The 19,844-nt window shown below is 58.1% G+C and overlaps 2 protein-coding genes and 1 non-coding gene across 4 annotated transcripts; all 3 read left to right on the top strand.

Moving 5' to 3' along the window:
* Positions 1-525: 525 nt before the first annotated feature.
* Eef2 (eukaryotic translation elongation factor 2) lies at positions 526-5,717 on the top strand. Its single transcript, XM_075975384.1, has 14 exons — positions 526-711; positions 1,302-1,516; positions 1,632-1,813; positions 2,137-2,348; positions 2,559-2,737; positions 2,818-2,923; positions 3,030-3,282; positions 3,362-3,557; positions 3,640-3,898; positions 3,993-4,100; positions 4,201-4,554; positions 4,640-4,822; positions 4,900-5,032; positions 5,261-5,717. The coding sequence occupies exons 1-14, from the start codon at positions 709-711 to the stop codon at positions 5,452-5,454; spliced, it is 2,577 nt and encodes an 858-aa protein (XP_075831499.1). The 5' UTR covers positions 526-708; the 3' UTR covers positions 5,455-5,717.
* On the top strand, positions 2,418-2,481 carry LOC142853223 (small nucleolar RNA SNORD37). The gene has a single exon (XR_012911141.1). It is a non-coding gene; the product is annotated as a small nucleolar RNA SNORD37 (small nucleolar RNA).
* Positions 5,718-6,248: 531 nt separating the features above from the next.
* Positions 6,249-17,939, top strand: Dapk3 (death associated protein kinase 3). 2 transcript variants are annotated; one of them, XM_075975375.1, is made up of 9 exons: positions 6,249-6,399; positions 7,113-7,211; positions 14,884-15,244; positions 15,324-15,453; positions 15,540-15,588; positions 15,990-16,016; positions 16,592-16,744; positions 17,219-17,264; positions 17,342-17,939. In XM_075975375.1, exons 1-9 carry the CDS (start codon positions 6,314-6,316, stop codon positions 17,858-17,860), a joined length of 1,470 nt encoding a protein of 489 aa, XP_075831490.1. In that variant the 5' UTR covers positions 6,249-6,313; the 3' UTR covers positions 17,861-17,939. The 2 variants fall into 2 exon arrangements, with proteins under 2 accessions (XP_075831490.1, XP_075831491.1); XM_075975376.1 differs by lacking the exon at positions 17,219-17,264 and having other exon boundaries at positions 17,342-17,771.
* Positions 17,940-19,844: the final 1,905 nt, after the last annotated feature.

Genomic DNA, 19,844 nt, shown 5'->3' with positions numbered 1-19,844 from the left:
ACCTGATATCCTGGCTTAAAAAAAAAAAAGGTGTCGCCGTCGTGGTGTGCTGGCACAGGACTTTAATCCCGGGGGTGGGACAGCAGAGACAAGCAGATCGCCTTGTTTTGGGGCCAGCATGGGTTACATAGTGAGACTATGTTTCCAAAACAAAAAGGTGAAATAAAAAAATACAGGCGAAGTTTACAGAAATGATTCTGTAGCCAGAAGGCTAGCTTTCTCAGGCTTTCCCCGGAGTCGTCACGTTATACAACAACCTCAAACCCAGGAAACCAGACTTTGACCCAACCCACTCGCCAGGTCCGAATTTCAAAGTCCTCTTTAATTGTTCTCCAAGGCCTTTTCCGGATCATCGCGGAGGTGATTGCGTTCTGAGGCAGCGGAGCTTTAACACCCAAGGGCGGCGACGGTCGCGCAGGGTCCGGGGACCGAGCTGGACACGCCCCGCCACCTCCGCAGCCGCCTCCGCGGCGCGGCGAGGGTTAAATCCCCAGACGCGGATTCCGCGCGTGTGCCGGGCCTGGCACGGCCCCGCCCCGGCGAGCACGGCCGCGACGCGCGCGCGCCGTCACGTGACCGGCCCAACCGGCGTCGCCCTATAAAGGCCCGGGCGTTGACGTCAGCGGTCTCTTCCGCCGCAGCCGCCGCCATCGCCGGCGTAGTTTGTTCTTCTGTTCTGCTCGTGAGAATCCGGCGCCATCCGCAACCATGGTGAGTGACCCCGGCTCGGCGGGGCTCGCGGCCGGAGTCGGGCTCTCGCGGCGGCGGGGGGGGGTGGCCGTGGCGGGTCCCCGGGACGGGCGGGCAGGAGACATGGCGGCCGCGGCGGGAGCCGGACGGACGGGCGCCCGGCGCCATGTCTGCGCGGTCCCTGCTCGCCGCGCCGCGGGCCTCGCCCGATTAGCGTGGCCGCGTCCCGGGGCGGGGACGCTGGACCGGGGGAGGAGGGCGCGCGTCCCCGGCGCTGACAGCCGAGTGGGAGGTCCCCACGGCGGCCCCGCTCTCCTCCAGCGCCCTGCCTGTCACCCGAGCGTCACGGGAGAGGCAGCGCGGGCTCGGGGTGCTCGGGGCGCCGGAGTGGCAGGGCTCGCGCCCACAGCCAGCTGCCTACGGTGGGGTCCGCCATGACAGGGCTGGCCTTGCAGCCGTGAGTCACGCCGTGGACTGTCCCTTGGGAACGACAACCGAGGCTCCGCGCCTGCATGCGCCCTGAGAGTCCACGGCCATGAGGCTATCGACCTGCTGCTGCCTGCCAGGCCGAGCACTCAGAGCCCGGGCCGCTGCCCCTCCCCCCGCCGCAGGTGAACTTCACGGTAGACCAGATCCGTGCCATCATGGACAAGAAAGCCAACATCCGGAACATGTCTGTCATCGCCCACGTGGACCACGGCAAGTCCACGCTGACCGACTCCCTGGTGTGCAAGGCCGGCATCATTGCCTCTGCGCGAGCTGGGGAGACCCGCTTCACTGACACCCGCAAGGACGAGCAGGAGCGATGTATCACCATCAAGTCCACGTAAGCGGGCTTCTGGGGTGGGGGTCGGGGGCTGCCGCTGTCTCCGTCCTTTGCACCAGGAGAAAGGGGTGCCCACAGGGACTCTGCTGGGCTGACTCCCCCGCCTTCCCCGCAGCGCCATCTCCCTCTTCTATGAACTGTCTGAGAATGACCTGAACTTCATCAAGCAGAGCAAGGACGGCTCCGGCTTCCTCATCAACCTCATCGACTCCCCAGGCCACGTCGACTTCTCCTCGGAGGTGACAGCTGCCCTGCGTGTCACCGATGGAGCTCTGGTGGTGGTGGACTGCGTGTCTGGTAGGCAGTGCATGCTGGACATACAAGGGAAACTTAGGTGGGGGTACTGGGGCCGCCCTTGTACTGGAGAGGAGGAGCGGGCGAGTTCAGGCCAGTCAGGACCACACAGGGACTGGAAGGATGAGCCCAGGGCGCTCTTGGAAGACAAGGGTAGTTCAGTTCCCTGTATCTAGCTGCAGGGACGCGACCTCAGGGTCAGAGGCAGTGAGGAATAGCTCTTACTGCCCGTCCAGGGGACGAGGTGTGCTCTTTCTGGGGTATGACATCGTTGCTAGCCTTTATGGGCTCACACTTACATACTGAAAACCCCGCTTCCCTCTCAGGCGTCTGCGTGCAGACAGAGACGGTGCTGCGGCAGGCCATTGCCGAGCGCATCAAGCCTGTGCTGATGATGAACAAGATGGACCGTGCTCTGCTTGAGCTGCAGTTGGAGCCTGAGGAACTGTACCAGACCTTCCAGCGCATTGTGGAGAATGTCAACGTCATCATCTCCACCTACGGCGAGGGCGAGAGTGGGCCCATGGGCAATATCATGGTGCGGAGCCCACCTCGTGGAGGGGGTGGGGCTGGGTCAGCAGCCATGCTCTCTGGAGTCCTTGGCCTTGGACATGATGACTGAAATTCTTCACTTTGACCTGATGTCTGTTGAAGAAACTCTGTGTCTGAGCCAGTGCTGCTTTGGCAGGGGTGGCTTCTGAGGACTGTTCCTGGCTCAGTGTTGATCAGTGCTGCTCTTCTCCTTTAGATCGACCCCGTGCTGGGCACCGTGGGTTTCGGCTCTGGTCTGCATGGCTGGGCTTTCACTTTGAAGCAGTTCGCAGAGATGTATGTAGCCAAATTTGCAGCCAAGGGTGAGGGCCAACTGGGGCCAGCTGAACGGGCCAAGAAAGTGGAGGATATGATGAAGAAACTGTGGGGAGACAGGTAAGTGTAAGACTCCTGTGCACATCCTGCACCTCTCAAGGCTCTGCATTGAGCTGCAACATGACCTGTTCCTCTTCAAGGTATTTTGATCCAGCCAATGGCAAATTTAGCAAGTCGGCAAACAGCCCTGATGGGAAGAAGCTGCCTCGCACCTTTTGCCAGCTCATCCTGGACCCAATCTTCAAGGTGGGTGAAGGTGGCTCTGGCCTGTTGGCAGCAGTCGCTCAGAGTACCCTTGCCATGGGAAGCAGCGCTCCTGTTCCCATCCCAAGCCCACATCCGTCTCTGACAGGTGTTCGATGCCATCATGAACTTCAGAAAGGAGGAGACGGCCAAGCTGATTGAGAAGCTGGACATCAAGCTGGACAGCGAGGACAAGGACAAGGAGGGCAAGCCGCTGCTCAAAGCTGTGATGCGGCGCTGGCTGCCTGCAGGGGATGCGCTGCTACAGATGATCACCATCCACCTGCCGTCTCCTGTCACCGCGCAAAAGTACCGCTGTGAGCTGCTCTACGAGGGGCCCCCTGATGACGAGGCCGCCATGGGTAGGTGTCACAGTCCATCTCTACCCAGGTCCTGGGCTCCGCAGCTTCGGCAAAGGGTGACCTGATGTCCTCTCTCCAGGCATTAAAAGCTGCGACCCCAAGGGCCCTCTCATGATGTACATCTCCAAGATGGTGCCAACTTCCGACAAAGGCCGCTTCTATGCCTTTGGTAGAGTGTTCTCTGGGGTGGTGTCAACGGGACTCAAGGTCCGCATCATGGGCCCCAACTACACACCTGGGAAGAAGGAAGACCTGTACTTAAAGCCCATCCAGAGGTGAGCACTGTCCCGCGCCTGCCTGTACTTGCGCCCTGACTGTTTCCCTCATGGCTCTGTTGATCTCCATCCCTCCCTCTAGAACCATCCTGATGATGGGGCGCTATGTGGAGCCCATCGAGGACGTGCCCTGTGGGAACATTGTGGGGCTGGTCGGTGTGGACCAGTTCCTGGTGAAGACTGGGACGATCACCACCTTCGAGCAGGCACACAACATGCGTGTGATGAAGTTCAGTGTCAGCCCTGTCGTCAGAGTGGCCGTGGAGGCAAAGAACCCTGCCGACCTGCCCAAGCTGGTGGAGGGGCTGAAGCGACTCGCTAAGTCCGACCCCATGGTGCAGGTGTGCCTCAGGCTCTGGTGCTGGTGTGCTGTGGTGAGGTCTAGGAGGGAGCCCTGGGAGAGGAAGGCGGTGCCAGCTGACTCTGTTCCCATAGTGCATCATTGAGGAGTCTGGGGAGCACATCATTGCCGGAGCAGGGGAGCTGCACCTGGAGATCTGCCTCAAGGACTTGGAAGAAGACCATGCCTGCATCCCCATCAAGGTGGGTACCTCCTCAAGGTCCTGCCAGGAACAGGGCCCTTGTAGCTGAGCTGCTGCTGCCTGCAGGTGTTTCCAGCAGTAATGGGTGTTCCCTTCTGCAGAAATCGGACCCTGTTGTCTCATACCGGGAGACAGTGAGCGAGGAGTCGAATGTTTTGTGCCTGTCCAAGTCCCCCAACAAGCACAACCGGCTGTACATGAAGGCCCGGCCCTTCCCTGATGGCCTGGCTGAGGACATCGACAAGGGGGAAGTCTCTGCTCGCCAGGAGCTCAAGGCTCGGGCACGCTACCTGGCTGAGAAGTATGAGTGGGATGTCGCCGAAGCCCGCAAGATCTGGTGCTTCGGCCCTGACGGCACCGGCCCCAACATCCTGACGGACATCACCAAGGGTGTGCAGTATCTGAATGAGATCAAGGACAGCGTGGTGGCTGGGTTCCAGTGGGCCACTAAGGAGGTGAGCGTGGGGCCTGCGCGGACTGCCTGAGGGGAGCTTGGCTTCTGAATTATTGGGGTATGACTAGCCAGCTTTCTTTTCTTAGGGCGCTCTCTGTGAGGAGAACATGCGTGGTGTGCGATTCGATGTTCATGATGTGACTCTGCACGCTGATGCCATCCACCGAGGTGGTGGCCAGATCATCCCCACAGCCCGGCGCTGCCTCTATGCCAGTGTGTTGACCGCACAGCCCCGCCTCATGGAGCCAATCTACCTTGTGGAGATCCAGGTAAACTTACCTGTCTGTGTGGCACCTGCCCATCCTCCTGTGCACTGTGATTCTCACTGCTTCTCTATTTCCCTCAGTGTCCTGAGCAAGTTGTGGGTGGCATCTATGGTGTCCTGAATAGGAAGCGTGGTCATGTGTTTGAGGAGTCCCAGGTGGCTGGCACCCCCATGTTTGTGGTCAAGGCCTACTTGCCTGTCAATGAGTCCTTTGGTGAGTACCTTCCCTGGCTCTCCTGTGGTGTCCCAGGCCTCTGCTCCCTGAGGTTGCTGGTTTGCATATTAGTGGAACCAAAACAAGATGCCTGTGTCACATCCTGTGGGGTGGGTGTCACAGGCAGGCACATCTGACAGAAGACCAAAGAATCACTGGGCACAGGGAGATGGGGAGGCCCAGACCTGGGGCTAGGCTCCTTGCTGAGTGTCTTGCCTCTTGGTGCAGGTTTCACAGCCGATCTGCGCTCCAACACGGGTGGCCAGGCCTTCCCCCAGTGTGTGTTCGACCACTGGCAGATCCTGCCTGGGGACCCCTTTGACAACAGCAGCCGCCCCTGCCAAGTAGTCGCCGAGACCCGCAAGCGCAAAGGCCTGAAGGAGGGCATCCCGGCGCTGGACAACTTCCTGGACAAACTGTAGACGCTCGGCACTGCCGGACACTGCACGGTGCCCGCCCATCAGAAGACACCTTGAGACTGTCCCATAGTGCCGCTCCGGAGATTGTGGGGCCATCTGCCATAGCTGCGCGCTAACACGTGGATTCTATTTATTTTGGAATTCCAAGGCAGCAAAGTCCCCTCTGCAGGCTGGACTGGCGGGCCATGGGGTGGGCGGGACACCACGCTGTCATTCTCAGAAATGCTCGGATGTTAAAAGTATATAAATAAACACATTCAGAGGTTTGTGGGGTCCATCTATGGCCCAAGTGCAGTTACCCAGAGCGGAGTGGGAGGCGTTGCTCATGGGAGGTGGGCAGCCTCCTGGGGACCATGACTGTGACACTTTGGAGTAATAAACTCAGCTGTGGTTGATCTCCCTGCACTCCTCCATCCTGTGCTGGCGGGACTTCAGAGCACACTACAGTGGCCCTGAGTCTTAGAGACAGAAACTTTGTTCCATTCAACTGAGCTCTTGGTTGCTCAGGCTTTGACTCTAGTACGGGCCCAGCACGTCCTGGGCTATAACTTGCAGGACGCATGCTTAAGCGTGTCCTCAGAAAGTTAGTTTCCTCGTCGATGTAGGGTTTGTCCAGTCGGGTCGGAGGCGGAAGACTCAGTCAAGCAATTGCTCGGCGTGCGGATGACGGCAGCACAAGCCCGCCGGCCAATGAGTGCCGTCTTCCTGCCCAGCAGGCTTCTGCGTCGCCAATGGGTTCTGGCTTCCGCGTGTAGTTGGTGATGCTGGCCAATGAGCGGCACTCGGTTCTCCAGGCTGGGACACGGACCAATTAGCGCTGATTTCCGATCGTAGCGGGGTTGTGTCGTGGCGCGGTTGGCGCATGCGTACATGCTTCCCCGGGACTTCCGCAGGAGGAGGTCGCGGGGGCTACGCTGGCGCCGGGCGGGGACTCGCGGACTGTGGATGGTATGGACGGGCCAGGGCAGCGTGTCGGGGATCCAAAGGACACGCGGCGAGGGCGGTAGCCAGGGGAGGGGGACACGCGAGGGGTCTCGGGACGCTCCAGCCGCGGGGGCTGGGCTGCTAGGACTGCGCATGCGTTAGCGCTCCGGCGACGCCCCTGAGTTCCGGGGTGCAGGTGGGCATGATTGACAGGTTAGGAAGCTCGCGAGGGACCCCAGGAGCCGGAGGCTGCGAGAGAGTATTGAGAGTAGAGAACACTTGCACTCCAGCGCTCGGCGTTTCACTGTTTGAAATGTCTTTTTTTTTTTTTTTTTTTTTTTTGCTTTTACTTTTATCTGTGCCTGTTTCTTAGTGGTGCGCTAGAGTGCAGGTACCTGAGGTGACCAGAAGAGGGCGTTAAGTCACCTGGCGTAGTGGTCAGTCAACTGGTCAGGCACTGGGAACCGAGCGCAGGTACTCGATAAGAACAGCGCCCACTGTCACCAGCTGAGCCGTCGCGCTAGTTCCCTGCGCACGCGCGCACACAGATGGTCTCATGTAGCCCATCCTGGCTTCCGGCTCCCCGAGTATTTGAGAATGCCCTGGAATTGTAGTCCTCCAGCCTTCCCCTCCCCAGTGGGTGGGAGAGCATTGATGAGGGGGTGTCATTTGTGCCAGGGGGTGATGGGCCTCCCCAAGTTCCCGGATGAAGAGTTCTCTCCCCTGTGTCTTCCCAGCCCCCTGTCCCAGGAGTCCTCCAGAAGGCAGGCCGCCATGTCCACATTTAGGCAGGAAGATGTTGAGGACCACTATGAGATGGGAGAGGAGCTGGGCAGGTGAGTGACGTTGCTGGTGTGCTCTCTCTCTCCCTGTCCTTTGTGTGACCACCGAGTGTGTCACACTCAGATTCCCAGATGGCCATGGGCCTGAGTCTCCTTCCTCTGGTTCCCTCTGTGAGTGAGCTGTGGGGACGTGGTGTGAGGCAGGGTGGCGCCCGAGCCTTCTTGGCTGTTTGATTCTTCTGCACTCGGTTTTTCCTCTTGAGACACTTTTCACTGTGTAGTCTCAGCTGGTCTGGAGCGTTTTCTCACAGAGAACCCCTCCCCCTCTCTGAAAACCGGGACTAAAGGCATTGGGCCCCACACCTGGCCTTGGTTGATTGTTTGAGGCAGGGTCTCACGTACCCCAGACTGGCCTTGTAATTGCTATGGTGTGCGTGTTTGTGTGTATACCACAGATGTACATGTGGGCCCCAGGGACTGAGCTCAGGTCATGTTCACAGACCTGGGTACTAAACCTGCTGGTGACAGGTGTCACCCACACGGCACGTGCTGTCTGTAGACTCAGGTCTCCCTGTCTTTAGCCTTGAGTCCCCTCAGCTTTTCTTGGTGTTCTTGAGAAAGCCAGATTCCCCCCTCCCAGTAGGCACTGGTGGGCACCACTCCCACACCCAGCCCCCTCCCCTTCCCGCTCTGCCCACTGGGCCCTGACCACCATACCCTGCCCACCAGGCCCATCTTTCTAAGAGGCCCCCTACCTTATTTGGCAAATTCTGGCCTGGGAAGCTTAGGGCTCTCCTGATGATGTCATCCAGATGGAATGTAAATAATGTAGCCTTCCTGACTGCTGGGGAGAGTCCTGAATCTGTGGAGACCCTGAACTCTGGGGGATTACCTCTGTGAGCCCTGTGCTGGGGGTGTAGAGCCATCTCAGGCTCAGTGAGACCCAGAGTGACCGGCCGGAGGGATGGTTCAGTGGTCAGCGCGCTGTACCAGCTGCTGTGGCAGAGGGCTGGGTTTCGGTCCCCAGCACCCACACCACGGCTCACAACCATCTGCGACTCCAGTCCTAGGGGATCTGATGCCTCCTTCTGGACCCTGTGGGCAAAATTCGCATGGAAATAAATACGGAGCGCATCTCGGATCTTAGTTCAGGCTGTTGTGGGCCTTCACCCTCCACGAACCCTCCTCCTCCCCAGAAGACTGGGAAAGTGTAGCCCTTTCACTATCTGGGATAGTCAGATCCTGGGAACGGTTCCAGGACCCCACGATGTGTCCCCAGATCCTGGCAGCCCTGTACAGTCACCCCTGCCTGCGTCTCTGCATTTTGGTTTTTTGATTTTGAGAGATGTTGATTGTGTGTGCAGCGTGAATGTGGAGGGCAGAGAGCAGCTCGCAGGCGTTGGCTCTCCGTCACGTGGTCCCAGGTGTGATGTGTGAGGGTGGAGGCTGAGTTCGTGTCTCCTGTCCACTCCCCACCGTTTTTTCTGATTTATTTTCATTTTCCGTGCCCCGTGTGTATGTAGTTCCCACAGAGACCAGAAGGTGGTGCTGTTTCCCCAGGCCTGGCGTCACCCAGTTGTGAGCTGTGGGTGCTGGGGTTCAAGCCCAGATACTTGGTGAGAGCAGCAGGTGCTGGTGGCCGCTGTAGTCTCCACAGGTCTCTGCACCTTGTTTGTAAACACCGTCTCACTGGCAGAGCAAGAAGCCCTAGTTCCCTGCGCCAGTGTTCTGGGCACGTGCCACCACGCCTGGCTTTTCATGTGCGATCCAGGGATTGAACTCCGAACTTGACTGTTGCTATGTGCCTGGGAGAAAGATTTGTATTTTGTGATCCGAAACAATGCCAGGAAACGCCCATCCCTGTATTTCTGGTGACAGGGTACGGTCCACAGGACCGGCACACACAGTGGCTGAGGACGGCTACCCGGTGCCGCTGTACAGCCTCGGAAGCTCTAGTGTAGAGCAGGCGGGAGCTAAGAACAGCCCGAGGGGCTCCAGTGCCCCAGCCGTGGCTCCTCCCTTCCTTGCCTCAGCCCTGCCAGCTGCATCCATCCGAGTAGCCTTGATGTGTGGACGCTTTTCCCATGCAGAGTGACGAGGTGGCCTCAGTCCTTCTGTGCTGCAGCTGAGAGTTCTTGGTGATCTCGTAGGGTTTCAGCTGTTGAGTCCCATGACTGGAAGCAAGCGAGGGACGGTCACACAGGTGCCAGGCTGTGTCCTGCAGCAAGGAGGGTCCAGTCTCGTGTTGCCCTGTGTGGGCGTGGTTGAACACCGTTCTCAGCTATGAAGCAGGGGTGATGGCGGCCATGGCGCACCTGCTGGAGAAGGCCTCATCTGTGGTGTACGTCAGTGTCCCCGGGGCTTCTCTGTGATTCCTCATATCCCAGGAATGAGCTGCTGGAGTCACCATGGTGTTGGGGACCTGGCGAGTGAGCCGTTAGGACACAAGTCCTGTGACTCCTTGCCCCAACTCCATCAGGGGACAACATGTTGGTGTCTGTGCCGTAGGTGTGGATACATGGTGTGTGCCGCGGGTGTGGGTAAATGGTCCGTGCCGCGGGTGTGGGTACACGGTACGTGCAGTGGGTGTGGATACACGGTCTGGGCTCTTCCCTTGCCCCTGCTGGCTCTGTGCTGCCCGTCCTCTCCTCAGGATGCAGGCTCTCAGAGCAGGCCCATGCTTTTGTCATTTTGAGACAGGGTCTGTCTGTGCAGGCCTGGCTGTCCGTCCTGGAACTCCCTCTGTAGACAAGGCTGGCTGAGAACTCACAGAGATGCGCCTACCTCAGCCTCCTGAGTGATGGGATTAAAGACGTGTGCACTGCCACACCTGGCTTATTAAACTATGCTTATTTGTGTGCATGCGGGGGTCAGGACCGCGCTCCCTCCCCCTGCAGGTTTAGAAATAGAGGTCTGGTTGCTCCTGAGCCACCGCACCGGCTCCATGTTGTTTGAGACAGGGTCTCATGTAGCCCAGGCTAGCTTCAGACTCACCATCCTCCTGTCTCCTGTTTGCAGGTCCTGGGGAAGCCTGCAGGAAGTCTGTCCCAGCTGTGAGAACAAGGCAGGGCAGCATCTCCCATCTCCAAAGACAGTTATCAAAGAAAGTGGGAGTTGTAGCAGTCCCCCCTCCCCCAGCTCTCAGGAGGCTGAGGCCAGGGGGCCATCACTGAGTTTGTTTGGGTTTTTTGAGACAGGGTTTCTCTTTAGCTTTAGAGCCTATCCTGGAACTCGCTCTGTAGACCAGGCTGGCCTCAGACTCACAGAGATCCGCCTGCCTCTGCCTCCCGAGTGCTGGGATTTGCGCCACCACTGCCTGGCTATCACTGAGTTTAAGGCCAGCCTGTGCTACATAGTAAGATTTGGCTGTTGTTGAGACAAGGAGTCGTAGCTTAGGTGGTGGTTCTATTCCTGGGCAGAGGAGAAGTGTCAATTCGCCCCAGATAGGGAGCCAATGGCAGAAACCCTGGACACCACCAAAGTCTGGTGTGGTGAGCCATGAGTTTCACTGGGGTCACTTACAGGAGTAGAAATGGCTAAAAGACAGCTGTCTCACCGAGGCCACCCCAGCATGGGTGACAGCCCACATAGCTGCAGGCTGGAGAGCGGCCTTTCCAGGTGGCTGGCCTGACAGAGCCTCTTAGCAGCCCCTTCTGCCCGTGTTCCCAGGAAGGGAGGACTTCCTGTCTGAGGGGCCACTACAGGGTGGAGTGCCCTGGGATCGCTGTTGGGCATCCCCCTTAGATGGTTTTAATCCTGGGGAGCCCAGCTCCCCTCATGGTCTCTGGGTCCTGAGAGGACTCGAACCCAGCTGTGGACCTGTCCTTCCGTCCCCAGAGCCCAACTAATGAGTCTCAGTGAGCACCTGAGCAGCCACCAAAAAGAATGGTCTTAGCCGTAGGCTCTGCCTTCGACCGGCTGACACCCTGCTCGTCATTGGGAGAATTCAGGGTGCAGTTCTCTCCAACCACCTTTGCAGCTCGTGTGGGCCACCACGGCTCAGCCACAGGGAGGGGACACTTTAGACTCAGTCTTCTTCACCTTGGCATGTGACATCCTCAGCGAGTATCTGTGTGCAGTACCTGTGGAGGCCAGAAGGGGGCGTTGGGTCCTGAGAACTGGAGTCACAGGCAGTTGTGAGCCCAGTGTGCACACTGGGAACTGAACCTGGGTCCTCTGCAGGAAGGTGCGCTAACCACCGAGCATCTCTCCAGCCCAACAGCCTTTTTATTTGTTTATTTTTATTTTGGTTTTCCAGACAGGGTTTCTCTGTGTAGCCCTGGCTGTCCTAGAACTCACTCTGTAGACCAGGCTGGCCTCGAACTCACAGAGATCCGCCTGCCTCTGCCTCCTGAGAGCTGAGATTAAAGATGTGGGCCACCACCTCCCGGCTTGAATGCCATTCTTTAATGGCACTCACACATGCGTGGGTGTCTGTGTGTAGAATACGTAAGTGCTGGCTTTGCGTCACCTGTAAGTCACAGCCACCTGTTCACCAAGGACAGCAGAGTCCCACAGCACAAGGTGGGAGGAACATAAGGTGACGGCAGGACAGTGAGGACATTGTCCTTCACGCCTGCAGCCACCTCCTGGGGTGTGTGCTCCCTTTCACCCCTGCTATGTATCTGAGCCCCCCAGAACTGAAACTTCTACAACACTCCAGAGCCCCAATACCAGCATTCGTAGACCAGTCAACCCACCATATAGTCACCCTGCAAGCGCCCAGGCCACCCATTTAGGGGAGTCCCAGCCTTGAGACCCCCTTCCTGTCCCTGGGGTGGGGTGCTCTAGCAATTACCTGTACCCATTTCTTTTTTAAAAAAATATTTATTTATTATGTATACAACATTCTGTCTGTGTGTATGCCTGCTGTCAGAAGAGGGGACCAGACCTCATTACAGATGGTTGTGAGCCACTATGTGGTTGCTGAGAATTGAACTCAGGACCTTTGGAAGAGCAGTCAGTGCTCTTAACCTCTGAGCCATCTCTCCAGCCCCCCCCCCCCATACCCATTTCTTACCACGCTGAAGTACTGGCCCCTGACCCTGCACAGGCTCAGGCATGCTGCATTTTGTCTCCGTCTGCTGATTTTCCTGAGGACCCTGGCCCAGTGTGAATCCACTGAGCAGCATGTCAGGTTCCGTAGTTCACATGCTAGTCTAAGATAAAGGCTCTCTGACATCACAGGGGTCCTGCCCTACCAAGGGACCCACCAAAGGCACTGAAGCTCTGTCCAGGTCCTGAGACCCCTGATACATAGACATTTTCCTCAGCTCTTGAATGAACAACATCTCATGGCCTGGTGAACTGGGTATCAAATGTCACTTTATTTATTTTGGCTTTTCAAGACAGGGTTTCTCTGTGTAGCTTTGGAGCCTGTCCTAGAACTCGCTCTAGACCAGGCTGGCCTCAAACTCATAGACCTGCCTGCTTCTGCTTTCCGAGTGCTGGGATTAAAGATGGGTGCCACCACTGCCTGGCCAAATGTCACTTTTAAAATCTTTAATTTTTCTGCTATTCCACCCCCGACATACACACTATCCAGATCTTCTGAGGGTCCCCCCAACTGTAAGGAACAGCAGTGGCATCATCATCCCATCCTCTCAGACAGCCGTTTCTGCCACCTCAGCCTGAAACCTATGTGACTCCGCACAGACCACTACATTCGTGCGTCCCTCTGTGCAGGGCACCCCCATGCTCACCAGACCCCACTCACTAGGCTGTGAACCACTCCATGCTACTTAACAGGCAAACAACATCCATGGATGTTCACTGTCCCCAACCACTGTAGGGTCCGCTGACCCAGCAGGAAGGCACACTGACCTGTACCCCATAGGGAAAGGTGCCTTTGTCCCCTGGCACATCCCACCCCCACCCAGCCTCCGTTGCGTGCCATTGCCCAAGCGTGCTGTGCCTTCCCGAGCTCATCTTTGGTTGTTGGTCCCTGTTGGGCACTCACTGTTTTGTGGTGCCTTTGCTGGGGAGGGTGACAGATGGCCCCTCAGCGCAGCCGGAACCAGTGACAGACCCGAGTACGGACAGCACCAAAGACAAATTGGGGACCCAGTGAGCTTTGTTGGGGTCACTTGCAGGAACGTGGGTTTCGGGGCTGTCTTGGTTGTGGTCTCTGCTGTGACGAAACACCGAAAGCAGCTTTGGGAGGACAGACTTCTGCTCAGCTCTTGGGGCAGCCCCATCCTGAGGGAAGTCAGGCCAGGACCCTGGAGGCAGCCACTCATACAGAGGCCGCGGAGGGTGTGCTTCACATGGTTGGCTCAGCCTGCTTCCTTCTCGAACCTGGGACCACCAGCCCAGGAATGGAAGGAAGTACGGCAGGTTGGTCCCTTCCACATCAGCCATCGTTGAGAAAATGTCCCACAGACATGCCTGGAGCAGGCTTTCTCTTGGGCCTCCAACCAGCTCCCAAATCATGATGCAAAGACTAAATATTAGTTATGAATGCTTGGGCTGAGCTGAGGCCCGTTTCCTGCTCTCTCTTATAATTTAACCCGTTTCTCTTCATCTCTGTTTTGCCTCCGGGTTTTTTACCTTTCATTTGGATATCCTCCTCCCTGTCTGGCTGGCGGTTAGCCGACTGGCCCCAGGTGTCTCCCTCTTTTCCGTTATCTCTCCTTTCTCTTCATTCTCTAGAGGCTGAATCCCTCCTCCTTACTCTCTGCCCACCAGCCCCACCTGTCCCTCTACTCCCTCGCTATTGGCCAGTCAGCTCTATATTAGACCAATCAGGTGCCTTAGGCAGGCAAAGCAAATGCGTCTGTAACAATCTTTGCCTAGTTACAGCAATATTCCACAACATAAACATTGATAGAATCCCACAGCAAGGCCCCTCCTCTACGTTAGGTCTAGGGTTGTGTAGTCAACAAAATCCAGCCAGTACAGGGTTACCGACAGCAGAAACAGACAACTGTGTTCCTGTCAGCGCTGGGAGTTTGCAATGCACTGTACAGCCAGTGGACAACCCCCTTCCCTGAGTGGGCAGCGGTCTCCCAGGGCGAGCTGCCCCCAGGCAGCCCAGCTGGTCTGAGTCAGAGTTCTTATACATAAATCGGGAGGGGCGGGGATTGGTGCATTTGATTGACTTCAGGGACTTCCTGAAACCGATGAGGTGTGGGCTTCCTGTCCTAGGGGCTTCCATCTTGGAGTGAGGGGCTGGGCTTTAAGTTGAGACCCCCCCCCCCCCAGCATCTTGAGTGCTGGGTGCTGGGTGCCTCCACATCTGGCTTGATTGATACACAGAGTATTTAGAATGTGTGTGGAGACTAGAGGTTGACATTCTGTATCTTCCTGGGTTGCTACAAATTTCACTACTGTAAATCAGGCTCTCATGGAATTCACAAGACAGATCTGCCTGCTCCTGCCTCCTGAGTGCTGGGGTTAAAGCCGTAGTCTCCATGTCTGTCTGAGGAATCCCACTTTTATGTCACCTGGTTTTTTGAGACAGAGTGGCTCACTGAATGAACCCGGAGCTCACTGAGGCGGCTTGGATTCCCTGGCCAGGGACCCTCCTCTCTCCCTCAGCACTGGGGTTAACCCCACCTGACTTTTCTCGGATCCCTGGCGCTCCCTGGCCTCACTGTCTCCCCTGAGCCGTCCCCCTCCCCCAGCCCCATGTCCTGGCTCTTTGGGCAGACCTGCTGCTGTGGGAGCCCCGAGGACAATGCACTGTGGCTCCGTCTGCGGTGCTCAGCTGTCCCTTCCCACGCAGCGGCCAGTTTGCCATCGTGCGCAAGTGCCAGCAGAAGGGCACGGGCATGGAGTACGCGGCCAAGTTCATCAAGAAGCGGCGCCTGCCATCCAGCCGGCGCGGTGTGAGCCGGGAGGAGATCGAGCGCGAGGTGAGCATCCTGCGCGAGATCCGCCACCCAAACATCATCACGCTGCACGATGTGTTCGAGAACAAGACGGACGTGGTACTCATCCTGGAGCTGGTGTCTGGTGGCGAGCTCTTCGACTTCCTGGCCGAGAAGGAGTCGCTGACGGAGGACGAGGCCACGCAGTTCCTCAAGCAGATCCTGGACGGAGTCCACTACCTGCACTCCAAGCGCATTGCGCACTTTGACCTGAAGGTAGCACGCGTGCGTGGGCGCTGGGAGGTGGGGCTGGGGGATGTCCCCAGGGATCACATCACCCCCTGCCCTCATGCAGCCCGAGAATATCATGCTGCTGGACAAGCACGCAGCCAGCCCGCGCATCAAACTCATCGACTTTGGCATCGCGCACAGGATCGAGGCCGGCAGCGAGTTCAAGAACATCTTCGGCACTCCCGAGTTCGTGGGTGAGGGGCAGGCGCGGACACCGCTGGGTGGGGCGGGCCCCTGCACATCCCAGCCTGACCTGCCTCTGCGACCCTGTCTTCCACAGCCCCCGAAATTGTCAACTACGAACCACTGGGCTTGGAGGCTGACATGTGGTGAGTGGTGGGGGTAAGGTCCTGCTCCGCCCTCCCCTGCTGTGCTCCCTCCTCCCCTAGCTGTAGTGAGGGTGTGGGCACTGGACGGCCGCACAGAAGAGATGAGCCTCCTGGGCTGACCTTGGTGTGTGGGGTCTGCACCCTCACAGGTTGCCCCCGCGGGTCTCCCAGCTGACAGGATAGTGACCCGCTGCAGCCAGAGCCGGTCAGGTAGATGCTGGGTCACATCGATTCAGAGGTTCTGTGGACCTGCTGTCCTGGCATTGGTCCAGGTGCTCAGGCGACCCTGTGATTAACACTGACCACACTCTAGAACCCTTGGTCCTTGAGATTTGGGGGCTGTGTCCTAGGCGTAGGGTACGGCTATGGTCATGTTGACCCATCTTTTCTGCCCCTTACAGGAGCATCGGCGTCATCACCTACATCCTGTGAGTGCACATGCTAGGGGACAGGGTCTGGGCTGGGACCTGTTGTAAGGACCTTGGGAGATAGCCGGGGAAGGAGCGGCTCACTCTGACCGTGGATGTACCCCCGGCCCCGCCCACAGCCCCCTCACTGAGTGTTGATTACCCTGTTTTAAGGTCTGTCCTGTCCTTTCCTTGGAGATGTTTCTCTTGCTTCTCCATAGCACCAGTGTGCTGGATTGTTGGGGTCAGGAGATATTCCAGTTTGGTTTCTACTGCTGTGATAAACGCACCTTGGAGAGGAAGGGGTTTGCTCTCACAGTGACCAGTCAGTCGCACAGGAACCGTGGAGCTTATCGGCTTGCTCCTGTGGCTTGCGCACCCTGCTGGTTTATAGGGACCACCTGCGCAGGGTTGGCATTGCTCACTGTGGCCTAGTCCTTCATCAACGGTGAACCCCCGCCCACAAACACAGTCTCTCAGTTGAGGTCCCCATTCCCAGATAGCGCTAGCTGCGTCAAGGTGACAGACTAACGAGTGGAGAGGGTGGGTCGTCAGCTCCTATCAGCTGACTCTCCCTCCGCCCTGTCCCCTTGCAGTCTGAGTGGGGCGTCCCCGTTCCTGGGGGAGACCAAGCAGGAGACCCTGACAAACATCTCGGCGGTGAACTACGACTTCGATGAGGAGTACTTCAGCAGCACCAGCGAGCTGGCCAAGGACTTCATCCGCAAGCTGCTGGTCAAAGACCCCAAGTAGGCGGAGCACGGTGGCGGCCTCTCAACGGCTGGCCACACCTGGGTTTTGGTTTGGGGACTTTTGCTGTAATTTTGAGGCAGGGTCTGCTGTAGTCCAGGCTGGCCTTGAATTCATCATCTCGCCTCCCCCTCCAGGGTACTAGGTGGCAGGTTTACTCCCTTGTTACCTGCCCTGTTCACCAGCCTCTACTACACCCTGCGGACTCCAGGGCATCAGTGTCCACGGCTCTTCATAAAGCCGCAGGGGCCTAGCAGAGTACAGCCAGCCTGGTTTGGGGACAACAGGGTTGCAGCCTGTCTGGCTCCTCCATGTTCCTAGGTGGATGGGGTGGGGCAAGGGTGGATGACTGGGAATCAGGGTTACATCCCGCGATACGGGGTACTGTCAGCAATGACCCCGTGTCGCCCTGACGGGTCACATGCCAGGCTGAAAGTGGGGTCCCACAAACACTAACCCGCCCCATCCTGCAGGAGGAGGATGACAATCGCGCAGAGCCTCGAGCACTCCTGGATCAAGGTGGGGCCTCGAGACCCCGGGAACGGGTGGGCTGGCGGGCGGCCGTGGTCCCCTTGCCTTAAGCTCGCTCCCCGCAGGTGCGAAGGCGCGAGGACGGCGCCCGGAAGCCGGAGCGGCGGCGGCTGCGCGCGGCGCGCCTGCGCGAATACAGCCTCAAGTCGCACTCGAGCATGCCGCGCAACACGAGCTACGCCAGCTTCGAGCGCTTCTCACGCGTGCTGGAGGACGTGGCGGCGGCAGAGCAGGGGCTGCGCGAGCTGCAGCGGGGTCGGCGCCAGTGCCGGGAGCGCGTGTGCGCGCTGCGCGCTGCCGCCGAGCAGCGGGAGGCGCGCTGCCGGGACGGGAGCGTGGGGCTAGGTCGCGACCTGCGGCGCCTGCGTACAGAGCTAGGACGCACCGAGGCCTTGCGCACGCGTGCACAGGAGGAGGCGCGGGCGGCGCTGCTGGGTGCTGGGGGCCTGAAGCGCCGCCTGGGTCGCCTGGAGAACCGCTACGACGCGCTGGCCGCGCAGGTGGCTGCCGAGGTGCAGTTTGTGCGCGATCTGGTGCGCGCGCTGGAGCAGGAGCGACTGCAGGCCGAGTGCGGCGTGCGCTAAGCTGCGGCCGCGGAGCCCCGCACCGCACCCCGGATCCCGGACCCCAGCGCAACCCCGGAATAAAGTTACTTTCCACGTACTGCCGCGTTGTGTTCCACGCTCCGCGGGGAAGGTAGGAGCTAGTAGCCCACACGGTGTGTGGTCTCCACCACCCCCCCACGACCACCGAGGATCTCCACCCTGGAGATCATGCTCTGTGCCACGCGACACGCCATGGGTGGCATCACACACAGTTGACTAGTGAAGTTGAACTAAAAACAGCAGGTCCCCTGGAGTGTCACACAGCAAGTAAGAGACACAAAAGGCCTCACCACGGGAGAGATCAAACGTTATGCACCTGTCATCCCAGAGTTTACAACATCCTGCCCCAGAGCAGTTATTGTCCCTGAGCTGTGAGCTGACCCAGTGTCCTGCCTGGTGTCCCTGGAGACCTGGGTTACCGTCTGTGTAGTGAAGGTGCATGGCCCTTCCAGTCCCACCTCTAGTCTAGCTCTGTGCAGAACCGCAGGCGTGGGCGGAACAGGCTGTGGACCTCCAGCACGCTCAGACCTCACCCGCGGCCTGGTTTGACCGTGAGCCCCTGCGGTGCGGTCTCACGGTGGTGGAGATTAGCGGCAGCGGCCGCCCTAGTCTACTCAAGGTGCTGGCTGCCGGGTTAGAGGATCTGGGTCCGAGCTCCATACCCCACAGCCACGCGCAACCTCCTCTAGTTGCAAATTCGGGGATCCGATGTGCTCTACGGGCACAGGGTGCGCACTTGTGCACAGACACAAACTCATACATATAAATAACGTTTTCTAAATGTTTAAAAAGCCAGGTGTGATGGCACAGACCTGGGGAGGCAAAGGGAGCTTGGTCTTTGTGAGTTCGAGGCCAGCCTCGTCTACATACTGCATTTCAGGACTGCAGGGCTCCACAGAGAGAAACTCTCGCAAAATCAAAAGTTAATAAAGATTAAAGCTGGGCTTAGAGGTTAAGAGCACTGGATGCTCTTCCAAAGGTCCTGAGTTCAATTTCCAGCAACCACATGGTGGCTCACAACCATCTGTAATGAGAACTGGTGCCCTCCTCAGATGTGCAGGCAGAACACTGTATACATAATACATAAATAAATCTTAAAAAAAATAAAGATTAAAGCTGTAGCCATAGGCCCCTTCACAGGCTTTCCTGATAAGCCCTGGTTTTACCCCAAATATGAAGATGTGCTCACCCTCAGGACGCAGGACTGAGCCTTATTTGAGGAGATCAGTCTCTCCATTAAAATTAGTTAAGTTCAGAGAAGACTGTGCTGAGCTTCGGGCAGACATGGAATATTCTAGAACAAAGAGGCTCAGCTTGGAATTGGGGAAAGGGGGTGTGCCAGCCATTGGTATGCAGCTCCTGTTCCAGTATCCAGGCTTCATCTCCTTAGGGTGGGCTTGTGGTCTGGGTACTGCTGACGACATGTGCCTGCTACAGGTCCCTGTCTGGTCCGAGGGAGGCGCCCTGGCTACTGCCTCCGGTTCCCATCTAGCCCAGCCCACTCCCGACAAACCCGTGCAGCCTCCAGTGAGTCCCTGTGCTTCCCAAGATGGTAACCAGACACCTCAAGTTTGTGGGGGCCTCGGTAGCAGCGGTCCCAAGGATTGAGTCTCTAGTTAATTGACTGGATTTTATGTCTTTGAGACAGGGTCTCACTGTACCCTTGGAACTCTACATAGCCCAGGCTGTCCTCGAACTGTGTACCCCAGATCCGAAGTGCCTGGATGACAGGCTAATGTCACCACAGATAGTTCTATTTGTGGTCCCCACCCCCCACGGCTTTAGCCTCATGTAGGTCAGAGGGCACTGGTATGTGCCACCACACCCCCACCCCCACCCGTCGCAGCCCGGATCAGGTGCTCAGAGCAGATGTGGCCTGGCCAAGTTCATGGTTCTCAGTTCTTGACCATACTTGGGCAAGACACTGCCTCGCTTTTAATAACCTGGCGAGGAGCCCGCGGCG

This window comes from Microtus pennsylvanicus, chromosome 6, assembly GCF_037038515.1.
Source record: "Microtus pennsylvanicus isolate mMicPen1 chromosome 6, mMicPen1.hap1, whole genome shotgun sequence".
Classification (NCBI taxonomy): Eukaryota; Metazoa; Chordata; class Mammalia; order Rodentia; family Cricetidae; genus Microtus; species Microtus pennsylvanicus.
Note: the sequence above shows the minus strand (reverse complement) of the source record. Positions and strands in the feature narration are given on the sequence as shown.